The 25,695-nt window shown below is 40.6% G+C and overlaps 1 protein-coding gene across 1 annotated transcript in view; it reads right to left on the minus strand.

The window, feature by feature from the left end:
- The window catches only part of LOC126199104 (uncharacterized), a 47,369-nt gene that overhangs the window by 11,668 nt on the left and 10,006 nt on the right, over nt 1–25,695 (minus strand). Inside the window, exon 2 of the mRNA XM_049935895.1 lies at nt 15,083–15,232. Within this exon, the coding sequence (XP_049791852.1) occupies nt 15,083–15,232 (150 nt within the window). The remainder of the gene's footprint in view (nt 1–15,082; nt 15,233–25,695) is intronic.

The following is a 25,695-nucleotide window of genomic DNA, read 5'->3' on the forward strand; positions in this document are numbered from 1 at the left end:
CAATGGAGTGGCGTCACACAAGCTCGCCGAGGAAGAAAAAATTCAAAACTGTGCGATCGGCAGGGAAAGTTATGGCAACAGTTTTCTGGGATACAGAGGGTGTGATTCTGGTTGATTTTTTGGAGCAGGGATGCACAATAAATTCTGTTCAATACGTCACAACCCTCAAAAAACTTAAAGCACGTCTTCAGCGAGTTCGCCCAACAAAATCAATGGCAGATGTTCTTCTTTTGCATGACAATGCAAGACCACACACCAGTCGTCACACCTCTGACGAGATTGTCAAAATTGGATGGGAAGTTTTGCCTCATCCCCCATACAGCCCTGACCTGGCACCATCAGACTTCCATCTGTTCGGGCCACTAAAAGAAGCTCATCGTGGGATTCATTTTGAAGATGAGGAGGCCGTCAAAACATCCGTGCGTCAATGGCTTAGGAAGCAGAGCTGTGATTTTTACCGTGCTGGGATACATGCCCTTGTTCAAAGACGGACCAAAACTGTAGAGATGGGCGGAGATTACATTGAAAAATGACAAAATGATCCTCAATGTTGTGGTTTTCAACCTATGTAATTGCATTTAAATTTCCTGACAATTAAACGTAGAAAAAAAAATAGGAGGCATTAATTTTTGACTGACCCTCGTACATATTCAGCACCCGCAATCACAGGTCAGTGTTTTACTGACATAAAAATGAAGCAACTAATCAGAAAGCTTCCTTTGACAAGGATGGGCGATGTACGTGACCTTGTTTTCGTCCAGTGACGAGGGAAATTGTGTAATTGTTCACCTTTCAGGTTGGAACATGTGTATATACACTATGGCTGAAAATGACTTACAAGTTTGTGGCTCCGTCTATCGTTAATACTAGAATTCAATATGGTGTTGGCCCACCCTTAGCATTGATGACAGCTTCCAGTCTCGCAGGCATACGTTCAATCAGGTGCTGTAAGGTTTCTTGGGGAATGGCAGCCCATTCTTCACGGAGTGCTGCACTGAGGAGAGGTATCGATATCGGTCGGTGAGGACTGGCACGAAGTCGGCGTTCCGAAACATCCCAAACGTGTTCTATAGGATTCAGGTCAGAACTCTGTGTAGGCCAGTCCATTACAGGGATGTTACTGTCGTCTAACCACTCCGCCACAGGCCGTGCATTATGAACAGGTGTTCGATCGCGTTGAAAGATGCAATCGCCATTCCCGAATTGCTCTTCAACAGTGGGAAGCAAGAAGGTGCTTAATACATCAATTTAGACCTGTGCTGTTATAGTGCCACGCAAAACAACAAGGTGTGCAAACCCCCTCCATGAGAAACACGACCGCACCGTAACACAGCCGCCTCCGAATTTTACTGTTGGCACTACAACGCTGGCAGATGACGTTCATCTGGCGTTCGCCACACCCACACCCTGCAGTCGGATCGCCACATTGTGTACAGCGATTCGTCAATCCACACAACGTTTTCCCACTGTTCAATCGTCCAATGTTTGCGCTCCTTACACCAAGAGAGGCGTCGTTTGGCATTTACCGGTGTGATGTGTGGCTTATGAGTAGTCGCTCTACCATGAAATCCAAGTTTTCTCACCTCCCGTCTAATTGTAATATTACTGGCAGTGTATCCTGATGCAGTTTGGAATTTCAGTGTGATGGTCTGAATAGATGTCTGCCCATGACCCATTACGACTCTCTTCCACTGTCGGCGGTCTCTGTCAGTCAACAGACGGAGTCGGCCTATACGCTTTTGTGCTGTACGTGTCCATTCACATTTCCACTTCACTATCACATCGGATGCAGTGGACCTATGGATGTTTACGAGTGTCGAAATCTCGCGTGATACAAGTGACACGTCACCTGACCACGTTCGCAGTCCGAGAGTTTCGCGATGTCTAATGACTACTGAGGTCGCTGATATGGAGTATCTGGCGGTAGGTGGCAGCACAGTGCACCTAATATGAAAAACGTATGTTTTTCGGAGTGTCCGGATACTTTTGACCACATGTGTACCTCTTGTTGTCTACCATACAGGTTGAAATATGCGTTATCGGTATAGATCACAAAAAAACTCTGTGATATACAAGTCAATACATTACGAAAGCTTTCAGTTAAATTTTTATAACTCATCATCTACATCTTCTGAAGGTCCCCTTTCTTAAAAAGGAGGCTTTGTGTTTAAGTAAATATTATTCAGTTCCAAGCACTAATGTTAGTAATAATTTAATTGTTATAATTTTTCTCAAGTGAACCACTACAATGAGAGGCATAAAATGAAAACCCCTGGAAAATTTAAGTTGCTAGCTCTAAAATCATAACTGGGGCCCTTGATTTAGCATTTGATTGCAATAAAAAATGTTTCACCACATGGGAAGTTCTCATAAAACAATTAAACATAAAATGATAAATCAAAAAGTAAAAGTTTGTCTCGGCGTCACACAGCGATTTAAAAACCGCTAACTACGCTAAGCTAATAGAAAATTCATGAAAAATCTTTCATACCAGTTCACTCAAAAATTAAACATTGATCATTGAGCGAAAAACACAATATGTTCCTCAAATAATGATACAGGCACTGTGGCTCATAGAAATTATATCCTCACAGTCTTTCAATAATATCAATGATAACTGCAGTGGCCTTGGTGCAGTTATATATCAGTCAACCCACACTGCGTACATTAAAATGACTGATTAACACAATGAAAAATTTTCTTTATTTTTTTCCAAACATCCGCCTGTCGTTGATGATATGCCTCTTAGACCCTTGTATGGAAGTTTCTGGTAAGGTCTTACGGGACCAAGCTGCTGAGGTCATCAGTTCCTAAACTTACACACTACATAATCTAGCTTACACGAACTTACGCTAAGGACAACACACACACACACCACACACACACACACACACACCTATGCCAGAGGGAGGAATCGAACCTCCTACGGGGGCAGCCGCACGGACCGTGGCAAGGGGCCTTACACCGCGCGGCAGACCATTGTTTCGCACCTTCAGTTCCTAGGTACTGCATACCCGATAATAAGAAGCTAGGTAGTAGTTCAGATGTTGTTAGTAGTGAAAATGAAACAATATTTATTTCAGATTTATTACTAAAAGGATTTTTTACCTCTTGGCGCTCTCCGTTGATCATTGAGGAATATTTAGCTATTAGTTATCCTAGCTTAATATTTCAGCAGGAAATAAAAGGACGAATATGACTGGACTGCTACAATTGCTCCAACATCTACAGTCAGTGTGCTACAACTACAGTTTCATAATACATGTAAAACCAACATGTTAGATTTTCGTTATCATAGTACATCTACAACAAACAGATTATAATTTAAGTTACTGCCACCATCTCACCTTTTCTATCTCTACAATATATACAAATTACTATTTTAGTATATTATACTGTCGTCACATGTAAGTTACAATTGCATTTTACATGTTTTAAATGTATACAACATATAGATGAGAATAAATTCACGACCTGTATTTTACTGCTAAATCAGTTTTAAATCGCCTAATGTTGCGCGCACTGTTGCTGACTACCTCTGACTTCTCCGAAATGACCCCACGTGACAGTGCTCACTTTATCACTGAGTATGAAGCGTGTATCTTTTTTTTTTTACCTATAATATCTATTTACTCTGCTTTTTAGTAGAAACTGTATGTATTTTGCATCGAATTATATACTGAACAATTTATATACTGTCACCATTTAGTATACATTCTTGGCAATAATCAGTGCTAAATTCCATAACCGCTGAGTGTTTCAAGCCCGACGCATTATGTTTCAGTTTCAAGTGAGTACATTTTTACGCTCAGACCTTCGAATCCTGTAACAATATCGCCTTATAACTCATCTTTCATTAAACGCACTTTCGTATTATTGATGCATGAGATATTATAAACGTTATTATCACGACAACCCGAAGTGCCAAAATAGTTATGTACATCACTATTAACAACATTAAAAATGTACTGGTCAAAACAAATGTTGCATATTGATTTATTGTCAATAATGGACATAATAGGAAACAAAACTGATTTTGATATGTCCGGTACAGTCATAAGAAAACAAAAATAAAGAAGATGAACACATTTCCATTTGATTAAAAAAATGAAAAAGATTCCACTGCAATTACTACAGTTTCTTCTCACTATCATCACACATAATATATTTTTTATCAACCAATTTGCCTTGTTCTTAATTGGAGACACTTTTTAATGTAGTTAGGCATATTTCTTACCAAATTGTCCAGATGAGACTGTGGAATATTGTCCCATTCCTCCACAGTGGCCTCTATGATGCCCTGTAAAGTCTCTGGTGGGACACAACGATTTCAAACTGCTCGTTTTAGTATGCCTCGTGTATCGTTAATGCTATTGAGATCTGGAGAATATGGAGACCATTCCATTCGACTAATTCTACGCTCCACTAGGAAGGTGTACACAAGATTGTGACCATGGGGACGTGCACTGCTGTCCATCAGCGTGAATTCCGCACCACAGTGCGTGCAAGCAGCTCCTCCCAATACTTCACACCCGTCATCCTCCTGTGTGTATTGGCACAAGGGGCGCCCTGCGGCCATACACGATTCCATCGAAAAACATGACTCAGCTGCCTTGGTAAGCGTGGCAGTGTACGATACAGTTAGGGGATAAAAATTGCCCTTGTCGCCTACACACGAATATCGGTAGTTTCAGAATGGAGACTGATATAGTTCTTTACAGAAGAGAGCATTGTGTCCCACTGCGCCTAGGCCACAGAGACTGTCTTCGTGCCCATGCGACACGAGCCCCACTCCTAATCAGATTCGGAGGAGGAGCCTTGAGAGGTCTTCTGGGGTATAATCTCTGCACGTGGAGCCTACTTTGTATCGTTTGTGTTGGCACTTGCACTCCTGTATTTGTTTGCAACTGCCGCCGTAGATGTGTAGTGTTGTGTTGAGGGTTTATGCTTGCTGTTATAAACATATATCTGTCCTGCACACCTTTCGTGGCCACTTCTGTGACGATCCTCATCTGATCCTGTTGCTAGAAATTTGTTCTAGACTCTAGAGACATCACTTTGACACATAGCGACGTTCGCTGCGACTTCTGCCTGTCTTTTTCTCATCTATTAAGGTGACTGTATGGAGCCTTTGATCGTATGTTGTCCGAACCGTCCAGAAGCAACACGACTCTAGCAATGACACACAGCACAAGTACTGCAATGTTTGCAGGTGACACTGCTATCACAGACTGCACATACTGCTCCCTCATGCTAGAAACATGGACTATTTCCTCTAGAATTACATTACAAACAGATCAATGTATTAACACCATAACGTATTTCAGGACCTCAATGTTCATTATTAAAGTTTCGACAACATACAAAATCACTGTATTTGATGCAGTTATATGGTATATTAAGCTGTTCGTGTCTGTGGAACATATTTTTACACTTTCTTCCTCAAATTTCTTCAGCATATATCCATAGTGGAAATCTGTAAGAAGCGTATTAAGAATATCTTTAAAAAAGCCTACATCTATGAGTTGGCAAAATCTATGTTACCTCTAGTTAATTCAATAGCAATTAGTTTTATTTAAATTCAACAATGCACTTGAAATTCGATCATGCAGTCAGAGCAGCAACTCTGTAGCTATCTTTTCAGCGTGTTACATTTACATATACATGTGCAAGATTATACTACAATACAGCATGAAGCGCCAGGCAGGCAGTTTATCGAACCACCTTCACGTTATTTCTCTGCCGCTGCACTCTCGAACAGCTAGCTAGAGAGACGAATACTTAGTCTTTCCGCGCGGGCTCTGATTTCTCTTATTTTGTTGTGATGATCATTTTTCCTCATGTAGGGATCCGCCAACCAAATATTTTCACCCCCTGAGGAGAAAATTGGTGACTGAAATTTCATGAGAAGATCCTGACGCAAGGGAAAAAATCTTTGTTTTAATGACTGCCACTCCAATTCAAGTATCATATACGTGGCATTCTCTCCTCTGTTTCGCCATAATACGAGGGTTGGAACATAAATAGTGGCAACTATTTATTTACAGCTCGTTCAAAATAGATACGTATTTCAAAGTTTTACTGACCTTCAAAGTAGTCACCCATTACCGACGATGTGGAAGTCGTATGATAGTCTTAGCAGTGCCAGTTGTGTTGACAGTTCGAGCGGCGTGGTCTATTGCCCGACGAATTTGTAGCAGGTCTGAGGCGAATGCCGTGAAGAGTTTCCTTCAGTTTAGAAATCGAGTTGAACTTACGAGGATTTAAGTCAGGGGAGTGCAGTAGGTGGTATAGCACTTAGCAGCCCTACCAGTCAAACAAATCAGCAACGTGCTTGAGCATTGTCCTGCAGAATGATGGGCAGGTCCTGCAGAAAGTGTCATCACTTCTATCTCTATGCTGTTCATTTTTGGAACACGTCCTACGACCAGCTGAGCGACACAAGTGTAATGAATCAAAAAGCGTTTTATTATTTAATTTGGAAAACAGATTCGTTGGAACCTCTGACTTGTTGACGCCAGTTTATTGTATCATTTTCTCTGATCACAATATTAAGTCGTTCATAGACACGTCTAAATTTTATTCTTCCCAAGTCAGAAGCTTTCGAAATGTGGTGCTACAGAAGAATGCTGAAGATAAGGTGGGTAGATCACGTAACTAATGAGGAGGTATTGAATAGGATTGGGGAGAAGAGAACTTTGTGGCACAACTTGACTAGAAGAAGGGATCGGTTGGTAGGACATGTTTTGAGGCATCAAGGGATCACAAAATTAGCATTGGAGGGCAGCGTGGAGGGTAAAAATCGTAGAGGGAGACCAAGAGATCAATACACTAAGCAGATTCAGAAGGATGTAGGTTGCAGTAGGTACTGGGAGATGAAGAAGCTTGCATAGGATAGAGTAGCATGGAGAGCTGCATCAAACCAGTCTCAGGACTGAAGACCACAACAACAACAAGTCAGGTGAGGTTAGGAAAATAAATATGAACAGTAAAAATGCGTCTCTATCGCTGTCTGATGATTTCAATGAAAAAAATAAAATAAAATTAAATAAAAGGCTGGAAGCCTTGTAAGTTCAGGATTATGGTTAAGTGCTAAAAGAAATTTCGAAATTTTGCATTAAGGTGAATATAAACATGGGCTTTTATGCAGGAAATCACAGAAAATTACCAAACACGGATGTAAGCAAACATGCCGTGATAACGTTTCATTCAAAAACAACGATTATTGGTTCAAACGATTAATTACACCTGGGTTATACCCAGTAATTGGCAATGTGATCTACATCTCTAATTATCGTCTATTTCGGGTACATTAAACATTGCGATCGTTTCACTTCTCAGCTTTCTGAAGCACGTGGAAGTATTTGAAAAAAGCAAGGCTGTGTAGCCTACAATATTCAGTATTCTGAAGACAAGTGGTTGGTTATAGAAGGGGAAGGAGAATACGAAGGTAAAGAATTTTATGTGAGTCCACTGCATCCCTCGAAGCATCATGTAAGTGAGCAACAAGTGAATCTGTTAATGGGACCAGTTGAAATCACCGAAGTTTATCATTTGTCTCGTATGCTAGCACTGTTTGTGCTATTTTAGTTCTATAGAGAACTTGGCTGCACATTTAATTGATTTTACACAGTATAGACCAATCAACAGTGTCATACCCATTGCAGGAAAACAGTATATAAAGTCTGACATGTATAGCAAGCAATTAAGGCTACCGTTTGTCCTACATTAGGGCATCAAAGTCTTGATGCATCTGTGTGTTACTGACGAAAATCATGTGCATAAATCATATTGTATTGGTTTCCATATACCATGTAGTTACGGTAAGGAATGCTTGGAACTTCAGCTGTACCGAGCTGCTGAGTGAATGGAATGGTTTAACAAATATCTGTATCTGATTTCAGAACACATAAAAAATAGCTTGTTGTAAAACAAACAGATCAATATTAGGCTGTAAAAGGAAATAAGGCTTGGAGCAGCCGAAATCTGCCACAGTTTCAAGGAATGCTTCTAACAAACTGTTATAAAACACAGACTGATACATCTCGAGAAGCTACATATTGTACCATCCATTCTCAATCAAATAATGTGTTATGTGATTAGCTTTGACATTCCCGAATTATATGAAATGTAAATAGCGAACTAAACTAATCGACATAATTTCATTAATTTTTCGTCTAGTGTGAGAACATTAGAACTCTTGTAGTACGGTGTTACCGAGCGGTTCTAGGCGCTTCAGTCTGCAACCACTCGACCGCAACGGTCGCGGGTTCGAATCCTGCCTCGGGCGTGGATGTGTGTCATGGCCTTAGGTTAGTTAGGTTTAAATAGTTCTAAGTTCTAGGGGACTGATGACCTCAGAAGTTAAGTCCCATAGTGCTCAGAGCCATTTGAGCCCATCGTGTAGCATACTCGTCCTTCTTCTTGCACAGTTCGTCTTTATAGATTGATGTGCATTCAACTGCTCTAAGTTTTCTTTTTTTTTAAAAAAAAAAAATTATAATCAGTTTGTCGGTAATAATACAGGGTGATTCGAAAAGAATGCCACAACTTTAGGAATTTAAAACTCTGCAACGACAAAAGGCAGAGCTAAGCACTATCTGTCGGCGAATTAAGGGAGCTATAAAGTTTCATTTAGTTGTACATTTGTTCGCTTGAGGCGCTGTTGACTAGGCGTCAGCGTCAGTTGATGCTAAGATGGCGACCGCTCAACAGAAAGCTTTTTGTGTTATTGAGTACGGCAGAAGTGAATCGACGACAGTTGTTCAGCGTGCATTTCGAACGAAGTATGGTGTTAAACCTCCTGATAGGTGGTGTATTAAACGTTGGTATAAACAGTTTACGGTGAATGGGTGTTTGTGCAAAGGGAAAAGTTCTGGACGGCCGAGAACGAGTGATGAAAATGTAGCACGCATCCAGCAAGCATTTGTTCGCAGCCCAGGAAAATCGACTCGCAGAGCTAGCAGAGAGCTGCAAATTCCACAATCAACTGTATGGAGAGTCCTACGAAGAAGGGTAGTTATGAAACCTTATCGTCTGAACGTCAACTACCCGAGGCGATGGATCGGCCGCCAGGCAGCCCGTGACAGAGCACTTCATCACTGGCCTCCAAGAAGCCCTGATCTTACCCCCTGCGATTTTTTCTTATGGGGGTATGTTAAGGATATGGTGTTTCGGCCACCTCTCCCAGCCACCATTGATGATTTGAAACGAGAAATAACAGCAGCTATCCAAACAGTTACGCCTGATATGCTACAGAGAGTGTGGAACGAGTTGGAGTATCGGGTTGATATTGCTCGTGTGTCTGGAGGGGGCCATATTGAACATCTCTGAACTTGTTTTTGAGTGAAAAAAACCTTTTTAAATACTCTTTGTAATGATGTATAACAGAAGGTTATATTATGTTTCTTTCATTAAATACACATTTTTAAAGTTGTGGTATTCTTTTTGAATCACCCTGTATTTTACGTACGTTCTGGAGGCGCTAGGAAGTAATTCTAAATTACTGACTGTAGTTTTCAGCTACAGTCGAGAAAGTATTAAGAAAGGCAAAAAAAATTACCCTTTAGCATTACTCTTTGGTAGTTTGAGTGACCTCATGCCATTAATAATATTCCGCAAAATTTCTTTTTTTTTAAATCTACATTTGACAGTACAAAAGTTGTCGCGTCAAATATTTCCTGAACTGTGGTGTGATCTAAGAAGCTGCAGGGGATAAATTATGCTTAATCTTAGCAGACTGCACCGCTACATCATGGTGGACTACTTTGTTGTAAATATTACCAAACCTGCAAATATGAATACTCATGGTCCTTCAGTTATTTAATTATTTTTTACAGTGTCTTTGAAAATATGTAAGATTCTTGCTAGGTATTACGAAAATCTTTTCATGAGTTTAATAGACAAAAATATGTTTCAGTTGTATCTCATCACTTTCAAACGGGTTAAGTATACGTACGTTAACCAATGTAAAGTAGACGCCACAGTATGCTAGCTGTAATTTAAACTACAGACCTAATTTTATAGTTACAGTGGTGTTTCGCTATTAGAAGAATTGTGACACTCATTTTATAATTATGTACCTACACGAACAAAAGGAAGAAACAGGGCATAATAAAATGAAGCAAATAAATCCAGGCCATGTTTCGGTGATTGTGACAAACATGGGAAAGTATAATACAGCTGAACATCGCTGTGACATAAAATTTCTGATTGTAGTTTCCTTCAACTTTCTGCCGTGTTCTCTAGATAAACCTAATGAGTTAAAAACAACAAGAAAATTATCGTAGACTGTGAAAAATTTAATTAAATTAATAAGAATATCGGATTTCCATGTGAGTACATAACTTACGAATCCGTTTTGTTGCATGAACAGTTGAATTGAAGCATTCACATGCTTACTGACTAGGGATGTTCCAATACAAGTAAATACAACTAAATATTTGATACTATTGTTTTGATACTGAGTACATTTAGAATTGAGTCACTCTTTTGATGCTTACTTGGGTTTGAAAGAAAAGTACTTGTATCAAATCGATTTTATGCACATATTTGAGCAGTGAGTGAGTGACATTGTTTGAGTCTAATGTAATGCCTTCCATTCCATGCATTGCTCTTCATCTGCCAGACTTGTTCAACTGTTCATCAGGCATATTGTTTGTCATGGTTTGCAATCATGCAGTTCATTCTACTTGTCAGAAGTCTGTTAGCTTTTAATGTGTCATGGCGCCGCCGAAATCTAAAGTATGGACATATTTTACTAAAATCAGCGACACCACAGAAAAGTGCAAACAATGTCTTAAAACTTAAGTTTTGTGTCAATACGTCCAAATTATTTACACTTGCCACTATTCAAGGAAGTACTATAGAAAGAAATCAACAGAAAGTCAGCAGTGCCTCTTTGCCTGAGAAAACAAGTGAAAGGTGCAGTGCACGCAGAATACCGTGGCTGCTAGATGCGCAGAAGCCAGGGCATAGTGGGGAGAGCGGTAGTGGTGGGTGCTGCGGGCATGTGCTGTAGGGGAAATGCCGAGCGCTGGAGGGGAAGTGACGCTCTGAACTGAAGCCTACATTCACTTTTTTTAAAAAATGTTATATGGGGTCCCTTCACGCCCACGCTTGCATGATGACCTTTCGAAAAGATCTCTCACCTTTTCTTTGCATAGTTTCGAAAAAGAATTCCGCCGAAAAAGCTGCAATTTATTTTCGCATGGTTTGTTAACCATTTGTAACTTTCAGAGAAGTGTCACAAGTGGGAAATTTTGAGTAAAACCTACACATTTTTTTTATTACCATGTTAAAATTTGCTTCTTTTTCCAGAAGTCAGCGGAGCTAGTCTCATCTCACTAACATGATGGGCAGGCGCAGTTGCGAGAGAATTCTGAAACAGTGGTTTATTAAGTGAGGAACTGAGGAAAAGTAAGGTCAGCATCTTATGAAAAGCACATCCTCGGTACATAATAAATGTGTAATGACTTGTCTTAAGTTGTTTCAAAACCCATAGCATTTCTCGTTTCACTAGCTATTGATGGCCTTAAAAATCACATTCTTTCGTCGGAGAGGCCTGTAGTTAGTGCAATAACATGGTAGATAATGAAGTTTTTATAATAACCACACGGCGAAATACTCTCTTCTCTGTGTGCCATCATTTGTCAGAATGTCATTTCGATATCTCAATCCGTTTATGAAATATGAGTAATGTTGTGGATATTTCACTCTGGCCTTATCGCTGGCGCGGTGCGATCGCAAATGAGTGCACTACGTCAGATCAATTTTATCGAGATTGGTGACAGATAGAGACCTTCATCCAAGTCTAAAGAAACATTCAATATGTTAGCTAAATTTCGCATCCAGCAATATATGCACCAAACGCAACATCGTAGCGACCTCTATTTTTCATCATCATCATCATTCAAGACTGATTACGCCTTTCAGCGTTCAGTCTGGAGCATAGTCCCCCTTATAAAATTCCTCCATGATCCCCTATTCAGTGCTAACATTGGTGCCTCTGCTGATGTTAAGTCTGTTACTTCAAAATCATTCTTAACCGAATCCAGGTACCTTCTCCTTGGTCTATCCCGACTCCTCCTACCCTCTACTGCTGGACCCATGAGTCTCTTGGGTAATCTTGCATCTCCCATGTGTGTAACAGGACCCCACCATCTAAGCCTATTCGCCCTGACTGCTACATCTATAGACTTCATTCCCAGTTTTCCTTTGATTTCCTCATTGTGGACACCCTCCTGCCAGTGTTCCCATCTACTAGCCATTAAAATTGCTACACCACGAAGATGACGTGCTACAGGCGCGAAATTTAACCGACAGGAAGAAGATGCTGTGATATGCAGTTGATTAGCTTTTCAGAGCATTCACACAAGGATGGCACCGGTGGCGACACCTAAAACGTGCTGACATGAGGAAAGTTTCCAACTGATTTCTCATAAACAAACAGCAGTTGACCGGCATTGCCTGGTGAAACGTTGTTGTGATGCCTCGTGTAAGGAGGAGAAATGCGTACCATCACGTTTCCGACTTTGATAAAGGTCGGATTGTAGCCTATCGTGATTGCGGTTTATCGTATCGCGACATTGCTGCTCGCGTTGGTCGAGATCCAATGACTGTTAGCAGAATATGGAATCGTTGGGTTCAGGAGGGTAACACGGAACGCCGTGCTGGATCCCAACGGCCTCGTATCACTAGCAGTTGAGATGACAGGCATCTTATCCGCATGGCTGTAACGGATCGTGCAGTCACGTCTCAATCCCTGAGTCAACAGATGGGGACATTTGTAAGACAACAACCATCTGCACGAACAGTTCGACGACGTTTGCAGCGGCATGGACTATCAGCTCGGACACCACGGCTGCGGTTACCCTTGACGCTGCATCACAAACAGGAGCGCCTGCGATGGTGTACTGAACGACGAACCTGGGTCCACGAATGGCAAAACGTCATTTTTTCGGATGAATCCAGGTTCTGTTTACAGCATGATGATGGTCGCATCCGTGTTTGGCGACAACGCGGTGAACGCACATTGGAAGTGTGTATTCGTCATCGCCATACTGGCTTATCACCCGGCGTGATTGTATGGGGTGCCATTAGTTACACGTCTCGGTCACCTCTTGTTCGCATTGACGGCACTTTGAACAGTGGACGTTACATTTCCGATGGGTTACGACCCGTGGCTCTACCCTTCATTAGATTCCTGCGAAACCCTACATTTCAGCAGGATAATGCACGACAGCATTTTGTAGGTCCTGTACAGGCCTTTCTGGATACTATAAATGTTCGATTGCTGCCTGGCCAGCACATTCTCCAGATCTCTCACCAATTGAAAACGTCTGGTCAATGGTGGCCGAGCAACTGGCTCGTCACAATACGCCAGTCACTACTCTTGATGAACTGTGGTATCGTGTTGAAGCTGCATGGGCAGCTGTACCTGTACACGTCATCCAACCTCTGTTTGGATCAATGCCCAGGCGTATCAAGGCCGTTATTACGGCCAGAGGTTGTTGTTCTGGGTACTGATTTCTCAGGGTCTATGCACCCAAATTGCGTGAAAATGTAATCACATGTCAGTTCTAGTATAATATATATGTCCAATGAATACCCGTTTATCATGTGCATTTCTTCTTGGTGTAGCAATTTTAATGCCCAGTAGTGCACAACGCTCGCCAGACGAGATTCATTGTTCTGTACAACAAGAAGAACTATGTGCTCATTTTGTGGGCATGCAGAATGTGAGTAAATCTAAGGTACGAATAATAAAGTTTGTGAAGGCGCACATATTATTCCATTGTCAGTTGCGTCAGTTTTTAATAGAACTGAACGAAAGGTATGAGGACGTCATGTATTACAGCAAACTACGTTGGATATGTCAAGGGAAATGCCTGGAAAGATTTCTCGGTTTAGAACTTGCTATTGTTGGATTTATGAAGGAAGAACAAGTGACGAACGAAAATTAGAACATCTAGAATGGATTGCAGTCTTTGCATTTTAAGTGGACTTGACGGCACACTGCCCACAGTAACAGACTGCAACTTCTTTCTGATTTGATGGGGATGCATTTAAAAAGAAAATCTCGTTGTGGAAGGGATACATTCTGACAAAGATAGTCCAGTTCCCTAAACTCACTTGCGTTAAAGAACTAGAGATTTGAAGAACTCATTGTGGCCTTGAAAGAGTTACAAGGATAGTTTTCTAAAAACTTTGAGGATACTAACAGTCTTACGTCTGTTCTCGAGACCATTTGCCATTTCAGTTGAAAGTGCAATAGTGCATGTGCAGCCGTAACTGTTTGACTTGCAATGTGATTCCCGTTTTAATGACAAATCCATTTATGTTAAAATTCTCCAGAACGTTTACGTTGCTTTCCTCAAGTACATATTCCACGAGGTTGCAAAAGAGCTACAATATTTCGACCCATATATGTGTGTGAAAGACGTTTTTTCGATTATGAAACCAAATAAGTCACTATTACGTGGCAAGTCGAGTGCGGAAAATCTGTGAACTTGTCTGCGTCTGTCCACATGCTGACAGTTTGTATCATATGAAAATTATATTATGTCTTCATCTCGCCAAAAATAATTAAAACATACTGAAAATTTGTTTTGTTTGTCGATATTGTTGAGAAATGTGAAAATATAAAACCAAGTGTATGCAGTGTGACTCCGCTGCCATTTAAATACGGCGCGTTCGAAGTTTCCACTGATTCCCCACCTCGCGCTCAGACTGCGTATCATGGTTGTGGTGAAAATGTGGGAGCCACGCCAGGCGCTATGATACACGTGCCAGGGCATGACTCGTGAGTCGAACTCTTGGTCACTCCTGCTGTAATACTTCGAAAGCTCTAATTTGTAGTTAGATGTGTTGCAAATTGAACGAGAAGAGCATTTTATACAACTGAAATCTCCGGTTATGAAATAATATTTTAGTTCCTCTCAAACTTTGTTGCTGATTATTTAACAGACAGTTGAAAAATGTGCATATGCAGTGACTTCATAATGGAGTCCAGTGGGTAAGGTGGAATCACGTGGTAGGCCAAAAAAAGTGTCATTGGTCAGTGTACTGTTTGTATTCAGACCTGTAGGCTGCGGTAGACAATTGTGGCGCGACGCTGGTAGAAGTTGCGCACACGACAGTTGGCCTGTCTTCTTCCGTGTATGTTCCTAATGTCCGCCAGTTGCTTGACAAGTTCTTGGAGAGTGGTCCTCTGCAGAATGAAGCAGGCAACCTGTGGCAAAGGGGAGATATACACTTTTACCGAATGATATTGTGGTAGAATCACATCACGACTCTATCGTTAGTGGTATTTACTACTGTTGTATATAGAATACATCACAAGCAACTTGACGTTTAATGCCCGAATCTAATGCCAGAACATCATCATCTTTAGACAATTTAAATAAAAATATATGAATTATGTTTCTCTCTTTTCGATATCTTATTATAGCTGTTATTTGCAACTGGAAACAACTTCTGGATTTTTTGGGCTGCCCAAAACACCACACTATCCAGATCACATTGCGTTGCATTATGCTAGCATAAAGGTGATGTATGGGCCATTTTATAATTCTACAGTAATAAACTGACAACAAAATTGCATCACAGCAGAGTAATCATCCAAAACGAAAATACCTTTTGATGAACATGACTAATGAAACATGAAAATTTGTCTGTAAAATCTTCTTTCTAGTGCAAAGCAGAATTTCGTCAAGCCTCCGTGAACTCATCGTGCCTTCCCGACATTTTAGCTGCGAAAGCAGTAATACCCTGACTGCTTCCTAGCTGTTGCTGCCAAACCTTGAGTCCACAGTGAAATACTCCTATCGATTGCAGATAATTAAGGGGGGGTAAATGATTACGTGGACGGTATTTCGGATAATAAATAGTCTGGGGTTACTCTATAAGAAAGTATTGCTAGAACGTCGTCGACTGAAGAATAGCCGGCCGGAGTGGCCGTGCGGTTCTAGGCGCTACAGTCTGGAGCCGAGCGACCGCTACGGTCCCAGGTTCGAATCCTGCCTCGGGCATGGATGTGTGTGATGTCCTTAGGTTAGTTAGGTTTAATTAGTTCTAAGTTCTAGGCGACTGATGACCTCAGAAGTTAGGTCGCATAGTGCTCATAGCCATTTGAACCAACTGAAGGATATACGTTATTTCCACTCAACTCTTGCTCATACGCAGTACAGGGTGATTCACGAAGATACGAAATATTTTATTATGTTATTCTGCAAGTAAAAGTGAAGAAAAAGTTCATAGAAATATAGGTTCGCAAATGTTTAGTTACGGAGTTACAGCTAATAAAAGATTTTGCTTTAAATTTAGCAACTTCGCTAATGAGAAGCCATCGCAAAATTTTACGAGGTTAAAGTAAAGCACGATTTCTATTTATTCTGTTGTTATTGATCTGGTGAATCTAATAAAACATGTCCCAGACGTCTATCTGCAGCAGTTTTACAGAACATCCAGAGAGCAAAGATTATTATGCAAGTAAATTTGTTTACTTTCCATTAAGAATGTAGAAACGTTTATGTCATTGTTGGCAACCGTTAGTGAATTGTTTCAGTCGTTTCCTAACCTTGAAACGAGTTAGTTTTACAGTAACACATTAAAATGTTTGCATACCTTCGTGAATCACCAGTATAATTGCTCGGCAAATGTCCTATAAATATCTATAGTTCCTGGCGATTAACACGGTTCAGAATATCCTTGGCTAACCCTTAGCCCTTGGTATCGACTGAGTTCCTCGCTATTGCGCACGCCTTACGTTTAGTGTGATGCGTATCGGAAAATCTAAACTGTTAATGTCTTAGTCTAATATGAGTGCAATAACATACAAAATGGACGGAAGAGAATGGCCAGCCACTGTGATGTTCTGTTATCATTGCTCTCAGATATAGGTAATGCTTTTAAATGTGCTGTTGCTGTGTGCGCCCTAAATGGCATATACGGGCAGGTGGAAAAAGTAATGAAAAATCATTTTAATGGCAATCCTTCATGATTCTGATCTGATGCTGTGATTGGAAGGTCTCTGAGTCATCTTTGGGTGTTGCGAGCGGTCTACTCTAGATCTCACCTGTAGTCGTCGTAATGTGTCCTATGCAGTGGATTCGGCTAGTTGAAATTTTAGCAAGGGGGTCTTAAGGAACTAACACTGAAGAAAAGTAATTAGATATACAAGAAGTGTGTAGACGGTATAGAGGAATAAAGGGATTTGAAGTACTAAGGAGATATAGTGCAACCAGTGTTAGCGGAGGAGATGCGAGACATGAAACTGAAACTTGTACATGTCAATGATTGGGAATCGATCATCACAGATTCGAAATTATCCTGACGCTGAACGGAATTTGTTATATAAAAATAAATAAAAAACATTGGTTTTTATGGGCTATGACCTCCACCATACCCCGAGGCGAGACAGAGTACACCACAGAACTGTAAGATGTGCACATGTCTCTTGCAGCTGTTTCACTGAGAATGGATCCCTTGCCTTTAAGGAAAAGTGCCACAAACTATGGTGCAAGTAGTGATGCGTAGAGGTTGGCGTTGTTGGCTGTTGTGTTGCGACTCGCCAGTTCAAGCCCCATCACAGCAAATATTTGTTATTAAGAATGTATCTGTTCTCGAAATTTAATATCTTTATAATGTTTGTATATTCTGGAATATTCGATGTTTTCTATAAATAACAGCACTCTCCAACCGGAAGTTCAGTTCTGTTCTGTCTGCAGGTTGATTACGTAATAAACGTGCTTTCAGTGCTAAGTGTTGAAATAATGGCCCTGCTTTCGTGTTTGGCCTTGACACACTGGAAGGTTTCAGATAGATTATATCATGGTAAAACAGAGATTTAGGAAACATCTTTTAAATCGTAAGATATTTCCAACGGCAGATGTGGTCTCTGAGCACAGTCTATTGGTTATGAACTGTAGATTAAAACTGGAGAAACTGCAAAAAGGAGGGAATTTAATGAGATGGACTCTGGATATAATGAAAGAACCAGAGGTTGTAGAGAGTTTCAGAGAGAGCATTAGGAAACAATTGACAAGAACAGGGGAAAGAAATACAGTAGAAGAAGAATGGGTAGCTTTGAGAGATGAAATAGTAATGGCAGCAGAGGATCAAGTACGTAAAAAGACGAGGGCTAGTAGAAATCCTTCCGTAACAGAAGAAATATTGAATTTAATTGATGAAAGGAGAAAATATAAAAATGCAGTAAATGAAGCAGTCAAAAAGGAATACAAACGTCTCAAAAACGAGACCGACAGGAAGTGCAAAATGGCTAAGCAGGGATGGCTACATAACAAATGTAAGAATGTAGAGGCATATATCACTAAGGGTCAGATAGATACTGCTTACAGGGAAATTAAAGAGACCTTTGGAGAGAAGAACCACTTTTATGAATATCAAGAACTCACATGGAAAACCAGTTCTAAGCAAAGAAGGGAGAGGAGAAAGGTGGAAGGAGTATATAGAGGGTCTATACAATGGCGATGTAGTTGAGGTGAATATTATGGAAATGGATGAGGACGTAGATGAAGATGAAATACGAGATATGATAGTGCGTGAAGAATTTGACAGAGTATTCAAAGACCTTAGTCGAAACAAGGCCCCGGTAGTAGACAACATTCCATTAGAACTACTGATAGCCTTGGGAGAGCCACCCCTGACAAAACTCTATCATCTGGTGAGCAAGATGTGTGAGATTGGCGAAAGATGAATATAATAATTCCAATCTCAAAGAAAGCAAGTGTTGACAGATGTGAAAATTACCGAACTATCAGTGTAATAAGTCGCGGCTGCGAAATACTAACACGAATTGCTTACAGGTGGATGGAAAAACTGCTGGAAGTTGACCTCGGGGAGGATCAGTCTGGATTCCGTAGAAATGTTGGATCTACGACCTAGATTAAGGAAAGACAAACCTACGTTTCTAGAATTTGTAGACTTAGAGAAAGCTTTTGACAATGCTGAATGGAAAGTGGCAGGGTTAAAATACAGGGACCGAAAGGCTATTTACATTTTGCACAGAAACCAGATGGCAATCACAAGAGTTGAGAGGGCGCGAAAGGGAAGCATTGGTTGAGAAGGAAGTGATACAGGGTTGTAGCCTATCTCCGATGTTATTCAATCTGTATATTGAGCAATCAACAAAGGAAACAAAAGAAAAATTTGGAGTAGGAATTAATATCCATGGAGAAGAAATAAAATTTTGAGGTTTGCCGACGGCATTGCAAAGGACCTGGAAGAGCAGTTGAATGGACAGTGTTTTGAAAGGAGGATTTAAGATGAACATCAATAAAAACAAAACGAGGATAATGGAATGTAGTCGATTTAAACCAGGTGATGCTTAGAGAATTAGATTAGAACATGAGATACTTACAGTAGTAGATGAGCTTTGCTATTTGCGGAGCAAAATAACTGATGATTGTCTAAGTAGAGAGGATAAAAAATGTAGAGTAGCAATGCAAGTAAAGCGTTTCTGAAGAAGAGAAATTTGTTAACATCGAGTATAGATTAAGTGTCAGGAAGTCTATTCTGAAAGGATTTGTATAGAGTGTAGCCGTGTATGGAAGTGGAACATGAACGATAAATAATTTGGACAAGAAAAGAATAGAAGCTTTCGGAATGTGGTGCAACAGAAGAACGCTGAAGATTAGATGGGCTGATCACGTAACTAATGAGGAGGTACTGAATAGATCTGGGGAGAAGAGGAATTTGTGGTGCAACTTGACTAGAAAAATGGATCGGTTGGTAAGACACGTTCTGAGGCATCAAGGGATCATCAGTTTAGTGTTGGAGCAAAGTGCAACGGCTAAATCGTAGAGGGAGACCAGGGCATGAATACACTAAAAGATTCAGAAGGATGTAGGTTGCAGTAGTTACTCGGAGATGAAGAAGCTGGCACAGGGTAGTGTAGCATGGAGAGCTGCATCAAACCAGTGTCTGGACTGAAGACCACAACAACAACAACAGAGTTAGTCGAATGAAGTATGAACGTCTCCCCAATGTGGTCCCTTTGACATTTGTGGAAGATTACCACGACCTCGTCTCTCCCATACGCCAAGTAATAACAGAAGAAATGCAACTGTTTACGGCAGCCAGAACTGTGTGACCGTTAAGCAAGAGAGCAGCCATGAATGTCGCTCCCATAAGTCAGGAGGTATGTAGCTGCAAGACAAAAGCGCGCGCAAGTGTGTGTGTATGCCAACGAGGTGGTGCTAATGTATGTAGCAAGGCTTTTTGGATGTGATGGACATATAATTTTCTGGACCACAGCACAATATAAATTAATGAAGTAGTTTCGAGCACATTATGAAAGAAAGGGTAATGTGCGGTTAAAGTATGATTAAAAGGTATCCACATATCGAAGATGAAGCTTAGCCCATGTAATTGTTGCCGTCGAAATATTACCCGGAACCAACAGCTTCGCTTCGAGTAAGACTGTTCCATTCCATACAACCAGTACTGTAAAGGACTTGCCAGCGTGTGGAATTCTTTTAAATATTATATTACGCACATAAAAATTAAGTCCGAATCCTGTGGTAATTATTTACGCAAGTCATTAATACCATAAGCAAAGTCTGCATCGTCTCATTTTTCCGACCGAGTACCTCGTTATGAAAAAGAGAAATAGCTGAATATAAAAATGGTGGAAGTAGAAGAAAGTTAAGCTTTATTTTTGTTATCCTTAAAAAATTATTCTTGCTTGTTTATACAAATTATCGTTTTGAAAGCAAAGTTGAATAAATACTGAAATCAGTGATTCTGGAAAACTGTAGTAAATTTTATACTTTCATTCAAATATGTTGTGTGTAGTCAGTAATTTCATGCATCAATCTCGGCTACCGTATTTCATCGTTGTCTTCATAAATTTCTGCTGTGACCTTATTAATTACTGTATTAATTGCTATATTTTCGGCAATGCATTTTTATCACTGGGAGGAAGTAGTTACTTAAACTTAGTGACAGTTAACATTATTGCGAGGAGATCATGCTATGTAATCATTATTGTATTGTATTAGGCAATGTCAATCAGTTATAAATCTAAATAATTCTAAAACCTTGAGTACAACCTTAACTCTCCAAATAAATTTTATGGTAGCTTGCATATGCAACTGAATTCCCCTTTAGTAGAGACCATTTGTAGCCCACATACATAACATTAATTGTTATGTAAGTTGAAGTTTAATCTAATCCAAACAGTATCAAAAGTATTTTCCACTTTAAGACTAGCCACCGTATTATTTCACTATGTAATCGTGATTCGTAATTCAAGTTACCGATCGAAATTAATGTTTATAATGACGCATCTTTGTATCTAATCATATTTTAGGAAAGAAATCCAAGTGTCATATTAAAGATTAGTTGTACACTTTCCGGCATATTTTCGACTTGTCTTCTCCAGAGTAGATGTCTTTTCTGATGATTAGTTGAGTTTAATCACAGACGACTGCTTGAATACCAAAGGGTGAAGCAGAATTACAGACAATGGGCATCATCCATTAACTAACCTGCCGTCATATAGGATGTCACCTGCTTAACGGCGAATAATCTAGGAGGAAGTGGAGAAAATGCTGCAAGATTACGTCAATGTACCTTCAGAGAGCCCTTGGTCCTTCCCTGGGCTCCTTGTGAAGAAGGAACACGGCACATGGCGTATGTACGCCGACTACAGCTGAATGAACAAATTAACGAAAAAATATATCTGCCCACTTTCTTTCATTGATGGCACCTTAGACTGCTTGACAAGAGCAAAGAACAGGGGATGGACAAGAATATGGGAACACCAAAAACACAAGACATTATCAGGCCTAATTCACTGTAGGAAAACTATTGGCATAAAAAAAGCTTCCGTTCACCTAGGAATCTATGAATACACGTCTTGTTAGTTTTCTAGGAACTCTTACACTATTCTCCCTGCAAAATATTGGCAAGTTCAGGTAACGATGACGGAGGTGCAGAGTTGTCACGCACCCTTCTGTCTACAGTAGGCCACAGAGGCTCATTAGTACTGACATCTGCTAATTATGGAGACCAGGGGAGATGTGACACAATAATACATCCTCATGCTCACAAAACCAGTCCTGGACGATGCGAGCTGTGTTAAAAGGGAGCCTGTTGTCTTGGAACACAGCATCACCGTTGGCGAACGAACACTGGACCATAGGATATTCCTGATCAGCCAAAATGGTCACATAATCCTTGGCTGTAATCCGATGCAGCAGGGTAACCGTGGGGCCCATGGAATACCACGATATTGGGTGCCCGGATCACCACCAAACCCCCACCACGATTCACTCTTGTGACGTAAACTCGGCCAGAAGTTGGAAACGTATGAAACAGGTCAATGACGTGTGTGTTCTCTGTATTCAAATTTGAATCTGTGTCGTGGTGTAACATCCTTTTGCAACAGCGAGGTGTAAGGTAGGGGCCTCCAGACATACAAACATCCTATTTGATCTACACAAATGTTACATGTTGTGACTTTTGCATTCAATTTTGGAATTTCGACACTTGATTTTTTTGGTGTAACTTATTTTACACCGTTTTATTTTTTTGTTTTCATTTCTGAGAGAGGTCTATGCAGCCTCCCACTAGTCATCAAAGTTACTTGCGACAGTAATATATTCTTTCCACATGACTCCTATTCTACAACCAGAGTATAGTATGACAATTGCCAAGACTACAGAAGGAGAAAAGATATGTCAGTGATTGGATTGTCATTTTGTGAAAAAACAATTGGCGCATGAGGGAGGTTTGAACAGGGATATCCCACTTTGCAGTCCAACACCGTCACCTCATAACCACGACGCCATGGTCCACTTGTTGTTGCACATCTAGAGTTTGGACCATTCACCGTTTCTATTTTGCTTCTTTTTTCACAATTCAGTACACCTTCTTCGTGTTTTCATGCTTGATCTGTGTTCAGTTTTGAAGGGCTATCCACTGAGTCATTTTACCACTAAATCTGATAAGACGCGATGGAGAGTTTCCCTTATAAGAGTTCAGAACTACGCAGCTTGGACTAGATAATGCTCCAGCCACCTTCGAGTGTATGATGCACAATCTGCTTTGATACCTTAAATGGTGGATGTGTCTTTGCTATCTGGATGGCTTTGTCGTTTTTCCAGACATGTGAAGAACATATGCGTTGCCTGAAAACTGTGATGAAGTATGTTCAGACTGCAGGCCCTGCGCGAATCCGAAAATAATCCTCTTCACCACCTAAAAATTAAAAATCTTAGTGCATCTTGTGAATGGCGATGGAGTACAGCCAAGTCCAGAGACAATAAGAGCAGTCACAGGTTTTCTGACTGCCCTGCACTTGTGTCATGTTTCTCAACGTGCTCGTACTACTGACAATTCATAAAGGTCTTTTGTAGCAATGCACATGCAAGAACAATTGCAAGGAGACGCCAAATTTTCCTGGAACAAAGTGCAATATTATCTTTCTTTGTCCCTAAGGAGACACTGACATCTTCGTCAGTCCTAGCATTGTATGTTGAGAATGCCGCGACGGAACTTCACGCTGATGCTAGCAGTTATGGGATAAGTGCAGCTCTAGTACAAATTCGAGAAGGTGCTAAGAAAGTGATTTGCTTCCAAAGGGAGCTGTTCTACCGGTAAAACCAGAGAAAAGTGCCTTGTAGTTGTTTGGGTCATTAACAAGTCCTGGCCATATTTATTTGGCAAACAATTCGTTACTACAATAGACCACCACTCTCTATGCTGGCAGACTAGGCTGAAGGATCCGACGGGTTGAATGGTGAGATGGGTACTGAGGATTCAGGTATACAACATCACCGTGATATTCAAAGGACACTGACTGCCTATTAAGGAATGCTTTTGTGAAACACAGCAGAGTGGATGAACTCTTAATTATTGCTGCATACATGACATTGCTGCTGAACAAAGGGAACATACAGCACTACTGAAAAATACAAAAGCCTTGTAGAAGGATGAACGGACGCATAAAGAATTTCAGTTATTTAACATAATGTTGTAGAAGAAGAAATGTGATCTGATAGTGAGGAATGGTAGCTTCTCACCGCAGCTATCCTGAAGTTATTCCATAACACCCTAACAACTCGTAACCTGGGTTTCGTGAAGCCTCGTGAGAGAATCAGATGTAGGAATGACTGGCCATGTTTCGTCTCATCCGTTAGCTACTGTAGAGTATTACACCGACAGAAGCGTGTGTGCAGTTACTTCCAGATATCTGACACCAAATACACATGCTGCAGCACCATTCCATCGAAATGGAATCGACCTCGTGGAGCTAAATGGGAATCGATGAGTAATAATCTGCACTGACTACCTGTTCCGACTCCCGACTGCCAAAGCTCCATATATTACAAGGTTCCTTGTAGAAGACATCATTTCTAAGCACAGAACTCCCTCTGTGATGAAAATGTTTTGCAGTGGAAACTAGTATTGGAAATAATTTCATGCTGCGGCATTATCAACACGACGATAGCTATTTACCACTTACAGATGGATGGCCTAACAGAAAGCTTTAATAAGACTTGGCAGATTTTCTACTGATGTACGTTGATCTCGAACAGAGAGATTAAGAAACAACGCCGTCCCATGAAAATTCATGTAAAAAGCAGCAAAGCAAGACACTATATGTCTCACACCATTCTTCTGTTCCATGGTTGTGAAGTCAAAACAACAATGGATGCACTATTTCTGTTTAAGCTGTGCAATACTCAGGATGACGACATGAAAAACTTCCTCATCAGAACCAAAGAAGCAAAATATCTGGCTCATATATGGACCCTGGACTCCCAGGAGAAATACCGAGAGTGCTATAATGCCAGGCACTAGTCAGTGAGATGCAGCCCAGGAGACTTCGTTTGGAGTTTTAAGGCTATGCAGAAAGTGGGCCTATCGGTAAAGTAACTAAGGCGATGGTTTGGATCATGTTGTATTCTTTGTCACTTGTCTGACTTCACGCACGGAGCTGAGGATCATAGTCCTTCATCGAGATCGTTGATGGGAGATTCTCATTCAAGGAAACTGAAGACCCACTCAGTGATCGCGAAATTCCGATGAGAGGGGCTACCTTTAATTCTCGGCACACTGAGGAGGATATGACACTAAGAGGATCTGCCAGCGCTATCACTCAGGGTGCTGTAGTCGGCTCCAGTAACAACTTCTGAAACAGCATGCCACTGTTTCTGCAGGATAGGGAGCAATTCTGCGAACTGTGCTGCATATAATGTGGCATATCGGTTAATATCGCTGGCTGGCATGCTGTGGCTTTTCTGTTTAGATACAACCACCAGCAATGATCTGTTGTTCATATGTTTGTAATCTCTGGTGTTTTTGGTTATTATTTCTATGTAAAATTTCAATAAATAATTTTAACAACTGTGTGTGTTTGAAATTGGTTCGTTCGTTTCGTATATCCTTAATGTGTATGCATATTTCAAACTCCTCCAAAATATTCATGATTGCACCTTCTGGGATTTTGTGCAGGATTTATTGTGCGTTTCGAATTTCGTCAACATCGAATTTTTCATTTTTGAAGTGTTTAAAGAAGGTGGATTGGCTGTTATTTGCTTCCCTTGTGTGTTTTCTGAATCTGACGACGAAATTTCTTCCCATCTGTTCTACATAAAAATTTTGTGCAGTCATTGCAGTTAATTTAGTAAATTCTAGGTTTTAAGTGTTCTGGGAGTGTGACTT

The sequence above is a fragment of the Schistocerca nitens genome, chromosome 1 (assembly GCF_023898315.1).
Source record: "Schistocerca nitens isolate TAMUIC-IGC-003100 chromosome 1, iqSchNite1.1, whole genome shotgun sequence".
Lineage (NCBI taxonomy): Eukaryota > Metazoa > Arthropoda > Insecta > Orthoptera > Acrididae > Schistocerca > Schistocerca nitens.